Source organism: Condylura cristata, unplaced genomic scaffold (assembly GCF_000260355.1).
Source record: "Condylura cristata isolate star-nosed mole 26May11 unplaced genomic scaffold, ConCri1.0 scaffold00011, whole genome shotgun sequence".
In the NCBI taxonomy this organism is placed as follows: domain Eukaryota; kingdom Metazoa; phylum Chordata; class Mammalia; order Eulipotyphla; family Talpidae; genus Condylura; species Condylura cristata.
Window position 1 is genome coordinate 16,581,464 of NW_004567112.1, and position 14,947 is coordinate 16,596,410.

At 43.9% G+C, this 14,947-nt stretch overlaps 1 protein-coding gene across 1 annotated transcript in view; it reads right to left on the minus strand.

Moving 5' to 3' along the window:
* The window catches only part of WBP1L (WW domain binding protein 1-like), a 48,741-nt gene extending 34,480 nt beyond the window's left edge, over positions 1–14,261 (minus strand). The window contains exon 1 of the mRNA XM_004681008.2: positions 14,113–14,261. Coding sequence (XP_004681065.2) covers positions 14,113–14,202 — 90 coding nt within the window. The 5' untranslated portion in view covers positions 14,203–14,261. The remainder of the gene's footprint in view (positions 1–14,112) is intronic.
* Between the last annotated feature and the right edge of the window lie 686 nt (positions 14,262–14,947).

Consider the following 14,947-nt stretch of genomic DNA (forward strand, 5'->3'; position numbering starts at 1 on the left):
GATCCGAACTCATGCTGAAGTGGCTTCAGCTTCTTAGTGCAGTGCTTTAACCCGCTGTGCCACCAGGGAGGGCCAGCCTTTGCATTTTAACTCTGGGGAAAGTGGGGAGAGAGTTATTTGTTCAGCACAAACACTGAAACAGACTGTGCTAAGAACTCCATTAACCAACCTTCCACTAAACACCGTAACAATTTCATGATATAACACTATCTCTGTTCACTCGGACTATGGACACCTTGCCCAGGGTCAAACAGCTAGCAATAGAAAAGTAAGGAATTGAATGAAGTCATTTGTACCAAGGATTGTTTCCTTTACAATAATACAGGATTCATCATCTTGAATCAGAAGTTGCCAGAATTGTGGGTCAGTTGAACAGACTTGCACATTCCTGAAGCTCAGTGCTCTAGAACCCTGCTTATGAAGATGCCACTTGTACTATTAATAGAGCTGACAGCAGTGTCCTGGAGTGTGGCATCAGGGTACTTGGATATGAAGACTCCCATCCATATTCACCCCTTTATGAGCCAGTTATATGATGGAAATGACTGGGGAAGTCCTAAAATTCTCATCCATTCCCAGCACACCTATGGTCCCCAAAGAAGAAGCAAGCAGATGTGATATTCCATTGTCTCAGATTTCAAGTAACCTGGCGAAAGTAGGGAGAGGGTTATTTGCTCAGCACTAACACTGAAACAGCCTGTACTAAGAACGCCATTAACCAACCTTCTATTAAACCCCCTAACAATTTCATGATGTAACACTATCTTTGTTAACACTCTCATCATTTGGCCTATGGGCTGAGGGAGACAGGGCTGAGGGGTGGGAGGGGTTTCTACTTTTGCAATCAAGGAATCTGAAGAAAGAGGGTTTTGTCAGAATAGGACAGCAGCCCCCAGGCTTCTAAAGAGATAATCTCCAGATCTAGGGTCATTTTATATCCAGAAGCATTGAGAAGCCAGACAGCAACATCTGAGGTAAGAGACCTTTCTACCTTTATCAGGCTGGACACAGAACATTTAAATGACTTAAAAGTTTTAACTCAGGGCCTCCCTGATAGCACAGGGATTAAATCTTAGCACTATTGCCAACCACTGCAGCCTCAGACCCCAGGCCAGAGCTTGATCTCCGGTCAAGGAGTTGATCACATGGTCTAGTAGCCCTTTTCTGTCTCTCCCGCTGCTCCCCTCAGCAGTGTATTTCAGTGGATCCACCTATTCTGTTCTCCACTGTCTTTGGTGAATCCTCTCACGCCCCATACCCTCGCTCTTGTATGCATTAAAAAAAAAAGTTTTAACTAAAAAGATAACAAAAGTAAATTCTAACTCAAATACCAAACTAACAGGAGTGCTATAATAAAAGTCAAGCCAAGACATTTTCACCCCATGAATGTGAAGCTGAATGTCAATAAAAGAATCCTAAAGTAATTATTTGGGGGAATACCATGGGAAGGAATCCAAACCCAGAACAGATGTGCAGAACTTTGCCAAGCAGCAATACTAAGGATTGCTCAGAAACTAAGAATGCTAGTTTGTGTCTTGGGCTGGACAAAGGCAAACATGTAGCAAGCCTGCCTAGGCAAGAAAAATGCACCTCTCCTTTCTTAACAGGGGGAGTTCTACAAATCACAAGGTTTATTTTTTCTACAAGGTACTCATAAAAACTGTGAATGCTTTCCCACAATTGAGGTTTCCCAGAAAGATGGCTGGGCAAACAGCCCTTAAATGCAGTATGTACTTCTTGCTCAACATCAAATGGTATTATTTCGGAGACAAAGAAATGTATCATATGTTGATGTCTCATATTTTACAGTGAAGGTAGGAAAGTTGCTCAAGACACACTCCTAGGTAGGCAGGGAAGTCGGCATTTCAATCAGGGCTCTGCAGCTCTGGCTGGAAAACACATGGAGGTAGGATTCTGGGATTGTTACTTACCACTTTCTCTTGTGTATGATTTATATAGTCACAATCACATCCAAGCACCCAGCATATACCATGGGGAGGAGGGGTGGGAGGAGGTGGGGTGGGACATTGGGCAGAGGGTTTTGAGAGAGGCACTATTTATTGAACGAATCAGTGTTGCCATATGGGATTTATTTAGTTATCCAGCAGCTAGAGAAAAATGATAACAGGCTCAGAAACAAACACAGACCCTCTATAATAAATATGAGGGAGAGAAGAGAAGGCAAATACAAGAAGAGCTTGAAGGAGGGAGGCTGCTGAGGTATAGAACATGAGACTTCAAAGTCTCCACAAAATCTAATTTCATCTTTCAGTGTTAATATGAACAGTGGGCAGGAGAAAAAGACATGGTCCACTTTAGGTGGTAAAGCAGGTGCAAAGGGTCAGGCCAACAGAAAGGGGTCAAACCAAGGTCATCTTATCAGAGGTACCTCAACTCCACCCTCTAGGTACAAGATCATAAGAGCAGTCGTTTGCACAGTGTGAGAGACCCTCTTGGTTGAGCTTTTACTCACTGTTATGATGTACTCAGCAACATTCTTCACTATCAGGTTTGTCATCACTCCTAAAGCATATGCCACCTGAAGGCAAGATACACAGTTCATTCTGTCCCTCTCATGATATCGAGCAATACCTTGCACAAAGTAAGCCTTCCAGATCAAGACTGTGACATGGATGACGAGACTTACAAAAAGAACTGAACACAAAACTGATGCTTATGATAGTGAATGAATCTCCATACATTAGTACAAGTGACATTTTCCTGGCCACAGAAACCTGATAAACAGCAGAGTAATCAGGAGAGCACCTCAACCTTGCTCCAAAGGCCCAAGATTTGACACTGGGATGGGGAAACCCTGCGCATCTAATTATCTGTATATCTCTAGTTCCCTGCTGAGGAATTCAATGCACTGAAGCCATCTCAAAAATAAACTCCCTTCCTCCATGTACAACCAGGACATAATCTGGCTCCCACCCCATTCTCTGATGATGGGAAGTTTTCTGATGATGGGAAATAGAATGAAGCTGCTCCAGGTTTTGTCTTCCACTTAACAGGTAACTCCATTAGCAACACCTGGAAGTTGCCCCTTTTTGCTTTTAAGAGACTGTGAAACTTAACAAGCTCTAGTTGGAAACGCAGTTCCTGGCACCATGCCATTCTTCATTTCCTGGATCTTATGTATATCAAGTATATCAAGTATTACCTCCTTCTTTAAGCTATTCAGTAACCAAATACTCTCCAGCTCCATGAGCTCATGGTCGAAGATACCAGAAGAAAGCAATACTATCTACCCCTCCCATAAGTACTAGGGAGTGGGAAAACTTCTCCAACACACAAGTTTCAAGTAAAATGATGACTAAAGATGATAAAACTAGAGGAGGTATCATACCAGAGGCAGGGATGCTAGTCCTGTAGTCACATCATGTGCCCAACCTCCGGCCAGAGAATGGGGCAGCACAGGCTGACAGCAGAAAGTAAGCCTATTAAAAAACATCTTGGGCCCTCCCTGGTGGCGCAGCGGGTTAAAGCACTGCACTAAGAAGCTAAAGCCACTTCCGCATGAGTTCGATTCCCGCCTGCACTGGAGGTGACCACATGGCGTGGCAGACCTCTCCTGACCCGCCCGCTGCTCCCCTCAGCAGTGTACTGCATCAATCTGCCTGTTCTGCTCCCCGCTCTGTCTCTGGTGAATTCTCTCACCCTCCGCATCTCTGGCCTGTACCCCAGTTCTGTACAAGTAAATAAATAAATCTTAAAAAAAAAAAAAAAAAAAAAACATCTTGACCCAGGATCCAAATTATAAAAAAAGCCCTAGAGCAAAGCAGAAGTGGGCAGAGCAGCTACTATGTAGGACAAAGACTTAGAGGGAAAAGCTGAAAGTGCCTTTGAGAAAGCAAAGCATCTTTGAGAAAGCATCTCCCATAATTGCAAGAAGGAGCATTTTCTATCCCTGAAAAAAATTAATAGAAGCCAAAATCTTTGCACATATACTCATTGTTCTGAGGTCTCACTTTGCTCAGTTCTGGACCAGGCATGCTCAGTATTGCAGAAAAGTTAGAACTAACCAGTGAGATACAATCAACCGTCATTCTGGCAGCAAACTCAAGAATTATGAACAGCTCTCACATTCACTTTAGCTGTCCCAGGACTGGTGAGGGGAATAACTTCTGGAACACACCATCCCACTTGCAGAACAAAGGTCTGAACATGTAAAGTGACTTAGGACTAGTGCTTGGGTTTCTTTCTTAATACTCACTTAACATTTATCTTGAAAACCAGTCAGACACCAACAGTTTTTAAAAGGGTATGTCCTAGAGCTTCTCACTGAAGAGAGAGAGGACTCCCCATGGAACCCCAGTGGAGACTGCCCAGGAGAGACGATCCATTAAACCAGACTGTCACGGTTCTGACAATCTATCATGCTACCACCTACGCTCAAGACCCTGTGTCAAATCCTTAATCTCTCTGCAGCTTGCTATTTAAAAAAAAAAAAAAAAAAAAAAAGATTTATACGGAACTGGAGTACAGGCCAGGAGGTGCAGGAGCGGTGAGAGTATTCACCAGAGACAGAGTGGGGAGCAGAACAGGCTGACTGACAAAGTACACTGCTGAGGGGAGCAGCGGGCGGAGGAGAGGTCTGCCGCGCCATGTGGGTCACCTCTGGGGCAGGGATCAAACTCATGCTGAAGTGGCTTTAGCTTCTTAGTGCTGTGCTTTAACCTCTGCACTACCAGGGAGGGCCCACAGCTTGCTATTTTTATCAGCACTGTCCAGAGACTGCTCCAAGGCCACCATTTCTGTGATAAGAGGCCCATGATTGTCATGAGGCTCTGCTTTACAGTTAAGCCTCTGAGAGCCCCACAGCAAGAAGCCTGCTCAACCCTAAATCTCCTACATTTTGAATATGTGTTCATAGCATCGTCTCCATGGTCTCTCAGTTTCCAAATGCTATGTTCTAGGTCTCCCTCAGCAGGTTGCTTATCTGCTGTGAACACCCCCAATACTATACCTTGTGAGCAGGCATAGTCAGCTAGGCCTGGGGTGTGAAATCATAGCTTACACCCCTGGAAAATTGAGGGGAGAAAATACACTGATGGGGTCACATCATTTTCTCAGGTTTCTCTGAATATTTGTGCAATCTAAAAGCAGGATTTTCACTAAAACTCTTCCTACACTAGAAATTGAGGGCAAAGTTGTCAGTTAATCTTTCACTTTAAACATTGGGCAGAGGCTGGACATACATATATGTGTGAAACAAAATGAAAAAGCATCAAAGGGAGAGGTGTTTGCTGTGATTAAAACACCACCACCGGATCTGTCCAAGTAAGAAAGAGAAAGCTTTTAGATCCTAATAGAACTATTTATGGTTGAAATGATATGAAGTCTGCAATTTGCTTCAAAATAACTTCACTAGAGGTGAATGGATATGAAAGTGGCAAGAGAAAACAAGAAGGGTTATAATGATAAGTTGCTGATGTTGACTAATGGATACATGGGCCTAATTATACCAATCTCTATTTTTATGTATTTTAAAGTTTGCACAATGAAAAACCTGAAGGATTCTATTCCAGATAATGTTCATTCTTGACCCAAAATAATTTATTAAGCTTTACAGAGTCATTGAAAGGACTAAGGAATACCAAAGATTCAAGATACAAAAGAAAAAAACATAAAATAGACGTTATCAACATTTAAAACAGTCAGGCTTCAAAGGCACCATCAAGAAAGTGAAAAGCAAGGGCCACCATGGTGGCGCAGCAGGTTGGAGCACTGCACTGCAAAGCGAATCTAAGCCGTGGCTGCTTCAGTGTGAGTTCAATCTCTTGCCCCAGAGGTGACCCATATGGCCATGCAGACCTCTCCTGTCTCTCCTGCTACTCCCCTCAGCACTGTACTTCGTCAGTCTGCCTTCTGCTCCATCTGTTTCTGGTAAATCCTCTCACTGCCCCTGCACCTCTGGCCTGTACCCCATTTCTGTATGCATAAATAAAATCCTTTTTAAAAAAGTGACAAAATGAAACAAAATGAAACAAAACCATGTAATAGGAGAAAATATTTGCAAATTACTGATCTGAAAAGGGAGTCACAGGTTTCTTAACTGTGGTACTCCTCAGAGACTTTTACCACATGGCCTTTTATTGTGGTCTCTGGGTAATGCTGATAAAAGGAATAGCTACAGAGGTTATGGAATTGGTTGGTTTAGTGTCATGAGAATATGGCAGAATGTTTAAAGGTCCAATATAGTTGAAATACATATCCACAGAGCAATCTTTCACTGGGTTTCCACGGTAAGACCCCCTCCTGCTCTCAGATAAGCAACTTTAAGATGGCCAAAGGATTGAAGAGTCACTTTTCCAAAGATGATATACGAGTGGGTAATAAGAACGCAAAGGTGGGATCAAAAAAGGGTTGGGGAAGGTGCACGGGACTATGGTGATGGCACATGGGTGAACTGGTAGTGGGAAGTCCATGGGGATTAAAACCGAGGTGGAAAAATGATGTAAAAATAAACTAATTTTTTAACTTGTCACAATATTAAATTAATAAACTTTGCAGGCCCTTCTTGCTGGCGCAACTGGTTAAAGTGAAGCACTGCAAAGCTAGCCATAGCTGTCTCAGCACAAGTTTGACTACAGGCCTAGGAGGTAACCCACATGGTGCAGCAGATTTCTGTCTTGCCTGCTGCTCCCCTCGGCAGTACACTTCATCAATCTGCCCATTCTCCTCCCCACTCTGTCTCTAGTGAATACTCTCACCACCCCTGCACCTCTGGCCTGTACCCCAGTTCTGTATACATAAATAAATCTTTAAAACCCATAGGGTAAGAAAACAGCCTGCCTAGTGAATGGGAAAAGATATTTGCACATCACACACATCCTAAAAGGGATTTATATCTAAGAAAAACCCATCCAAGTTAACCTAAAAACAAACCACCCAAATTTAAAAAGGGCTGAAGATCTGAAATGCCACATTTTCAAAGAGGATAAACAGTCAGCAGACATGAAAAATGTCCATCATCACTTACGAGGGAAATGTAAATCAAATCCACAAATTCACTATCTAATGATTCGATAGTGGTGATGGTGGCCCAACCTTGAGAATACACTAAAAACCACTGAATAGTACACTTTAAAAGGTTGACTTTTATAGTATGTGAACCTTATTTCAATAAAGCTGTTGTAATCAAACACATACAAACAAAAAAACCTCAGAAACCATCCTCACCGCAGAACAGGACGTGCGAAATGGAGGTTGGGGACAGCATCAAAAGGCCCCAGGAAACCCCATCACCTCAGTACAGCAAGTACACGATGTGCCTGCCCAGAGCAGAGAAACCTGATGTGGTCTAGCACTGTGGTCAAACTGATGATGAACCACAACTTCTACACCCCAGACAACCCACACTTTTTTGCTGGCAGTAAGCCCCATTCATTGCTCACTCAAGAAGGTACAATGATACGCAAATCAGAATAATAGCATGTATTCTAATTTACCTGCTTGAAGAATAAATCATTTAGTATTTTATGATTATAAAACAATTGCTTGAAAATACCTTTCATCTGATAACCAAGGCTGATAATAGGAAAGTGATTCACATGGCCTGTATACTAGGAGTTAACCAACATACAGTTTAAATTCCCCCAATGAGGGCCCTCCCTGGTGGTGCAAGGGGTTAAAGCATAACAGCACTAGGAAGTTATAGTAGCCACTGCAGCACAAGTTCCATCCCCAGTCAGAGAGGTGACCACATGGCGTTGCAGACCTCTCCTGACCCACCGCTGTTCCCCTCAGCAGTGTACTGCAGTGGATCTGACTTTTCTGCTCCCCACTCTGTCTCTGGTGAATCCACTCACCCCCTCCATCTCTGACCTGTACCCCAATTCTGTATGCATAATAAAAAATATTTTTTTTAATAAATAAAGTTCCCCCGTTGAAAACAGATCTTGGGTCAGCCAGGGAACACGAAAAGTCTTAAAGATATGAATTCTATTACTAGTTTTGTAAGTAGGTAGCACAAGCAGAAAACTCAGCAAAAACACACCAACCCAGGAACTTTTTCACTTTTTACTCTAAGCATTTTTTGTATTTGTCTATTATTGACCTTTTTTTTTTTTTAAAAGATTTATTTATTTATTCATACAGAACTCGGGTACAGGCCAGAGATGTGGAGGGTGAGAGGATTCACCAGAGACAGAGTAGGGAGCAGAACAGGCAGATGGACAAAGTACACTGCTGAGGGGAGCAGCGGGCGGGCCAGGAGAGGTCTGCCACACCATGTGGATCTCCTCGGGGCAGGCGGGGATCGAACTCATGTGGAAGTGGCTTAAGCTTCTTAGTGCTGTGCTTTAACCCGCTGCGCCACCAGGGAGGGCCTATTGACCATTTTTATGAGCATTTTAAGATCACTGAAAGATATAAAAGTTCACAAGCAAAACAACAATCTCCAGAAGAAAAAAAAAAACAAAACACCACAACAATCAGGGCTTATTAAGGAAAATACAATGAACCCTGTGCCAGCTCACACAGGTGCAGTTTTTCTACCCTCTCCCCCTACCCCCACTCCCAAAAATGGAGCAAGGAGATTTGCATACTTAAAGGCAAAAGATCTAAAAAGAAAGAAGCATACTGGACGAACCTCTCACACTGTTAAACTATATCCAACTTCTAACATCCCAGTGTAGAAATGAAAAATTAACTTTCTCTCCCAAATGCACTGTTATGAGGGAACAAATAGTTAGATGTGATCAATAAAGTAAGTTGGGGGTGGGGGTTACTATTTCTGTGTTTGCCTGGTTTTTAACATAACTGAAGTGAGACTGCCAAAGTGGGATGTAGAGGAAGATAATTTAAGAACAAAAGAATAGCATGTAGAGTTTTTTAAAGCGTGAATATTTTCTCCATGAAGGCATGCTCTGATCTGCAAGAATGTGAAGTAAGTGTTATAAGATTGGTCTTGCTTGATATTTAAAAATCAAAACACACATGTTTTTATAACTTTAACCTGACCCCAACCACAAACATTCTTCCTGCATCTTATATTAATTTTCACCTCTTCCAAAACAGTTTAAATGAAATTCTTTAAAACACCTGAGATCATGAATCAATACTTAGCAGAGGCACACTTAGGCTGCTGGTATTGGGAACAGGAGATACACACAGAGCTCATCTGTTTTTCCACAAAATATGCAAAGAAGAAAACCAAAAATAAATAAAAGCCATGAGAATGTAGTTGAGTAAGATACCCCAAAACCCCAGTTCATGGGAAACTGGTCATCTACAAATTGGGGAGGATGATCTACTTTAATTCCCACTGGGAAAGCCCAGGATTGTATCAACATGGCACAGAATGTAATAGGTAAGGAAAAGTTCTGCATTTATTTTTATTTCTTTGTGGTTTCCACTTTGCAGGCAGGTTTTGGCCAGACTTTGCTCCACCTAGTGGAGCTCCCAGGAATGGTCCCAAAGAGAGGTGCCCAGAGCACAACCTCAGCCTGTAGATGGTATGTCACCAAGTAGACTAGTCACCAATATCTGCAGTCACTGCTCCCAGCCAGTGAATGGCTGCAGTTATTTCAGGATCAATGGACCTCAACTGGGGTTGTAGGGTAAGGAATGAAATCCATCTCACTGTACCACCTGGATCCTGTGGGTCCCTTAATCATTAGTCCTAACAACTTAAGACAGATGGTCAAGCATTCAAATGGCAGTTGGAATTTTGAATCCAAAGCCATATAAGATACCCACAAGCATAAACAGTAGCTGACAGTGTCATGAACGCAGAGAGAGCTTGAAGTCCAGGACTGTCAGCTTCCCTCATGGCAAACCTGAGAACTAATGGTACAGGATAAGTATGAACAAAATAACATTCGTGAAAAATGAGAGCAGAGCAGACTTGGAATGGGAAAAGGAAAAAGCTCTAAGAACATGACTCAGTTCTGAGTGGTTATAGGACCACAGAGGACACTGAGAAAAGAAAGTAATTGGCCATCAGGCTTTCACTAGGGCGAAAACAAACATGTTCTTAAAATGAAACCACAAGGGCAAACCAAACCAAGAGGAAAGAAAGTTCAAGATGGGGTGAATAAGGGTGGCTCACCTGTTTACTGAACCACAGACTAAAATATGGCTTTGTTTTGTTTTGTTTCCAAAATGCTTGATGTTGGCTGACAAGGCAGAGTCAATTGGAAACATACGTCAACAAATGCAAGAGTAATCAAGATTCAGGAAAATAAAGCTTTCACCTAGCCCACCTAAAACTTGCTATCAGATGTCAATTCACACACTACACATTGCTGTGTTCTCCCTTCATAGGAAGCTGACCTCAACCTGAAGATGACAAGCCAGAGCCGACAAGGGGCCAACAGGCATCACTACACCAAGGTCTTTCACCTGGACACTACTGACATTTGGACCAAGCAACTCTGTATGGAAACTATCCTAAGCACTGCAGGGTGTCTGCAGCACCTCTAGCCTTTACCCACTAGATACAAGTAGCACCCCTAAGTTGTAACAAGTCAAGATATTTCTAGTAACAAGTCAAGATATTTCTAGTCACTGACAAATGTCCTATGGAAAGGGGAAAATGGCTCCCAATTTAGAATCACTATTCTGCACATACAGGCTCATCATGAAAAGTTACCTATACAGCAGAATTTCACAATGACAAAAATAAACTCAGATAAAAACAGAATCAAGAAACTCACTTCAAACTGCCCAAATCTCAATTCTTAATTTCGTATGGGAGTTGGCACTAATTCATCATCCATAATGTACTCTAAAGACTGCCAATAGTAATCATTAAATACAGCCCAAGAGCCTCACATAAATTGTTTTTTACCTCCTGACAAACTTCAAAGGTATGATCATAATTATTCCCATCTTACAGATGGGAGAAACTAAGGTACAAAAATGTTAAGGAACTTATTCCGGGCCAGTAAGCAGAAGTCAGATTTGAAACTCAGGTGTCTGCCCCAAGGCTACCCCAACTCTGGAAAGCTGTTAGAATTGACTTCCTTCATAGTAGTCAATTGGCACATGTAGCTATTTAACTTAATTAAAATTATCATCATACCACTTTGGAAACAGTCAAGCAGTTCCTCAAGAGGTTACTGGTAAAGTTACCATATGACCCAACTAGGGTTGCAAACTAAGAGCAGATGGGGGTCGGGCGAGCAGCAAGGGATATACTATTGAATGTGGTGGGAGAAAAACAGCAGGATCTAGGACTCCCATCCAACTCAGAGTTTTAAGCATGGCAAAGAAAAGGGAAGGACTGTGACTCTAAAACATCTGTGTTCAGACATTGGTTGGATCACTTCGTGGGAAAAGACACTTCCAGTAAAACTTTGCTTTAAATCACAGTCAGACTTTTCTGGTTGAATTTAACAACGATGGAAAGAAACTACCTCAATCATCACTTAACTGGAAGAGACAAATGCCAGAACAGACTTATCATTTGGAGACTCTACTATTTATTCTTTATGGATTCAGGAGTCTCATCTGAGTTAGCAGTGGCCTATAGAAGAGTTCAAGTACCAATCACAGGTGGGAGCTTGGCTGATGAACTTTCCTGGGCCAGGAAATACTGTCCCAGTGCAGAGCTGGTAACCAGGAAAGAAGCTGCCTCATACCAAATGTTTATTATGTTAAGTGCTTATATTAAAAAATATTGTATTTGATAGAGTCACTTGAAGGGGGAAAAAACGCAGTGAGGTGCCAATACCATTTTCAGGGGAGAATGAGTACAAAACGCCCTCAATTCAGTGTCAGCTGGTAATCACTTGTTGAAACAAGGGCAGTAAGTACCTGAAGTTTGTTCTATGACAAAATGGTCTCTGAATTTATTTCTTTATTAATTTTTACAGGTGGAGTATGAGGTGGTATGAGGGGGAGGTGGGTAATGTGGGAGGAATATGGGGGGTCACAGTGAGGAAGATGGAGACACTCATTTAAAAATTTTCCCTTCCCTACAGGAACTGTAACTGCATGAAGAGAAGCTGGTCAGTGCTAGTATCCATCCAAACAGAACAAAGTACAAAAGCCACATTGTCCCCAAAATAAGTAGTGGAAGTGCCAGAGAAATGATAAACAGCCTGTGACTGACAAGCTGCAATTAGGTCATGATATTGAAGGTTACCCTCCCACATCTTGCTACCTCCCAGGCTCCCATGACCTAATGGGAACCTCCACTTCCCATCCTGTTCCTCCTCATGAAGGAGATCTGGTTCCCACCATTATTTTGAAACCCGCCATTGCTCTCCATCCAGGTGAAGCAGTCCACAGGCCCAGGGCACCACAGCTCCTGCCTCAGAAAGTGTGTCCACCTGCAAAGGCTCCGGTATTTCCTGGTCAACCCTGGAACAATGTCATTTATTTTTTTACTAGGGAGAGCCTTTTACAGATCCTTGCGGGAATAGACAGGTGCAAAGGAAAAGCAATAGTTGGTTCTGTATTTTATTCTGTCATCATGGATACTTCTTAACTTAACCAGTGCTGAGGGCTATAACTTTTTCTAAAGAACAGAGGAAGTTTTTAAAGAACCCAACTGAAGGATCCCAGTCCTAGCCAAGGGAACATACTGGGTTAGAAATAAACCTCAATTCCTTTCACGTGTTATTTCTAATGTGCAAAAACATATGCTAGGAGGGGTGGATAGAGGATACAGCTAAGGGAATAAACAGATTATAGTATAGTCAGACAATGGAATATTTGTGAACTATAAAAAGGAATGAAGTGCTGATACATGCTAACATACTAATCTTGAAACTATTATGCTGAGGAAAAGCCAGACACTAAAACGTCACATACTGCAGGACCTTATCATTTATATGAAACATTATCAGTAGGGATCTCCATAAAGACAGAAAACGAATGGAGGAGTCGCCAGGGGCTGGGGGGAGATGGGCAGGAACAGAGTAACTGCTTAATGGGTACCTGATTTCTTTTAGGGGTTATGAAAATGTTTTGGAACCAGACACTGTGGTGGTTGCACAACGTTGTGGATGTACTGCAGGCCACTGGCTTGTTCACATTAAAATGGTTAATTTTATGTTACATGCATTTCACCTCATTTTAAACAGTAATTTTTAAAATAGAAGAAACAGACAAAACAAGTTGAGTATGTGAATATTCAGCTCAAACTCCTAGGGAAAAAGTTAAAACAATGGTGACACTGTGCTTCTGATCACAACACTAAGTTCAAGTGCAAAACTACACAGACTGCCATCATGCCACGCTTTGTTGTGTGCCTGTGCATGCCTTTCTAAAAAGACAGGGAAGGGAATGGAAAGTGAAGAAAATAGAAGGATAAAGCCCTGCCAAATGCAAGGGAAGGAGGGGTGATTTCCCCTATTGCACCCCACCCAACTTGGCACCAGGAATAACGTGCTCCCATTAGGGTTTCGAAATGCCAGCCCAAGCTGGAATCAGCGCAAGCCATCTTCTCTCTGTCTGGATAAAAAGCAAGCCACCCAGCATGAAAAGCCGGGGTGCTCCTCTCGCTGCCCATATGGGCATCAACACCACCCTTGGCTCACAACCCCCGAGGGGCCCTAGATCAGCCTCAATGACTGTTTCTCCTAGGCGGGCGGCCCGCCCGAAGCCAGTGCCGTTCTCCAGATCTCCGGGTCTACTTCATCACACCTGTTGGCCGAGAGCCCTGCCTCCAACACCGTTAAAACCCGGAGCCAAGACACCTCAGAACTTCCCCGCCCCCGCCCAGCCTGAAATAAATCTCTCTCAGCCCAGTCCAGTCAACCACATACCTCGACCAGCACAGCCCCAATGCTTGGGAAAGCTGCTCCACCAGGGGCCACGAATGCACCCCGCAAGCCCCAGCTGGGCCCCACTCCCCAGGCCGGGCGTCCCAGACCGCCCGACCTATCTGCCGCCTCAAAGGTCTCTCACTCACACGGCTCCATGCCTCTACCACCTCCCTGACACCAAAATCGTCACAGGTGTCCCTCAGCTAAACACCAACGGCCCTCAGAACCTGTCCACACAGGTATGGGTGCCCCTCTCAGGACCCCTCAACTTTCGGCAACAACACTCCTACAGCCCCCCTCAGGCAGGCAGCAACACGGTCTACAGCCCCTCCTGCCAGGCCTCACGACCACCGGGCCCCCAGCCTGGCCCGGACCCCCTTCCCCTTACCTGCGGGGGTTCAGCCCTGGCTGACAGGGGCCTGGGCAGCGCCTGGAGGAGCAGGAGCGCCATGCCACCCAGGAGCCTTCTCCTCTCCATCCCCCTCCTGCTCCTGCTCCTCCGCCAAGGCGCCGCCACCTCCCTCCTCCTCCCTCTCCTCCTCTTCCCTCTTCTTCCTTCTTCCCTTCTTTTCCTGTTTCACTCTCCCCGCCCGCTTCCGGCTCGGCTCCACCCCGCCCCAGGCTAAGCACCCGCCCAGACACTGAGCAGGTTCTTCAGTTCCCGCGCTTCATTGGCCCATGCTCTTCTTCCAATGACCAAAAAAGCTGTCGATCAAGTCTAAGTTCCGCCTTCCCATGAGACGTGATCCAGCCAATGAAAAGTAGGAGGAAGCCGGACCATCTTGAGTGCTGCACGGTAGTGTGAACGCGACCCACTCGGTAAGAGTGGCGGAAGTAGCTCCAATCGGGGGCGGGGCCACCCGAAGCGCGTATTAAAAAGGCGTCTCAATGCGGTCATCTTGAGTGTGGCGGAAGTACAAATCTCTACACCTAGCAAAGAAGGGATGTGGTGATTCTAAAGGGATTTGGAAAAAGAAATTATTAAAAACATTTATAACGAAGAAAAAAATGAAATCCAAAACTCATCTGATGTCTTCTGTTTTGAAGCACAGCCCCAGCACCAGGGTCCTTGAGTTTCAAACTTCTCAGGCAAGCAGCCAAGGGAATTTGAATTCCCTGTGACACAGTTCCTTTACCTGGAGTATATATGCTTTGTCACTTCAAATTCCAAGGTCAAAATTCTATTGGTTTTACCTCAGAAATAGCTCTGCAACCCACCCCCA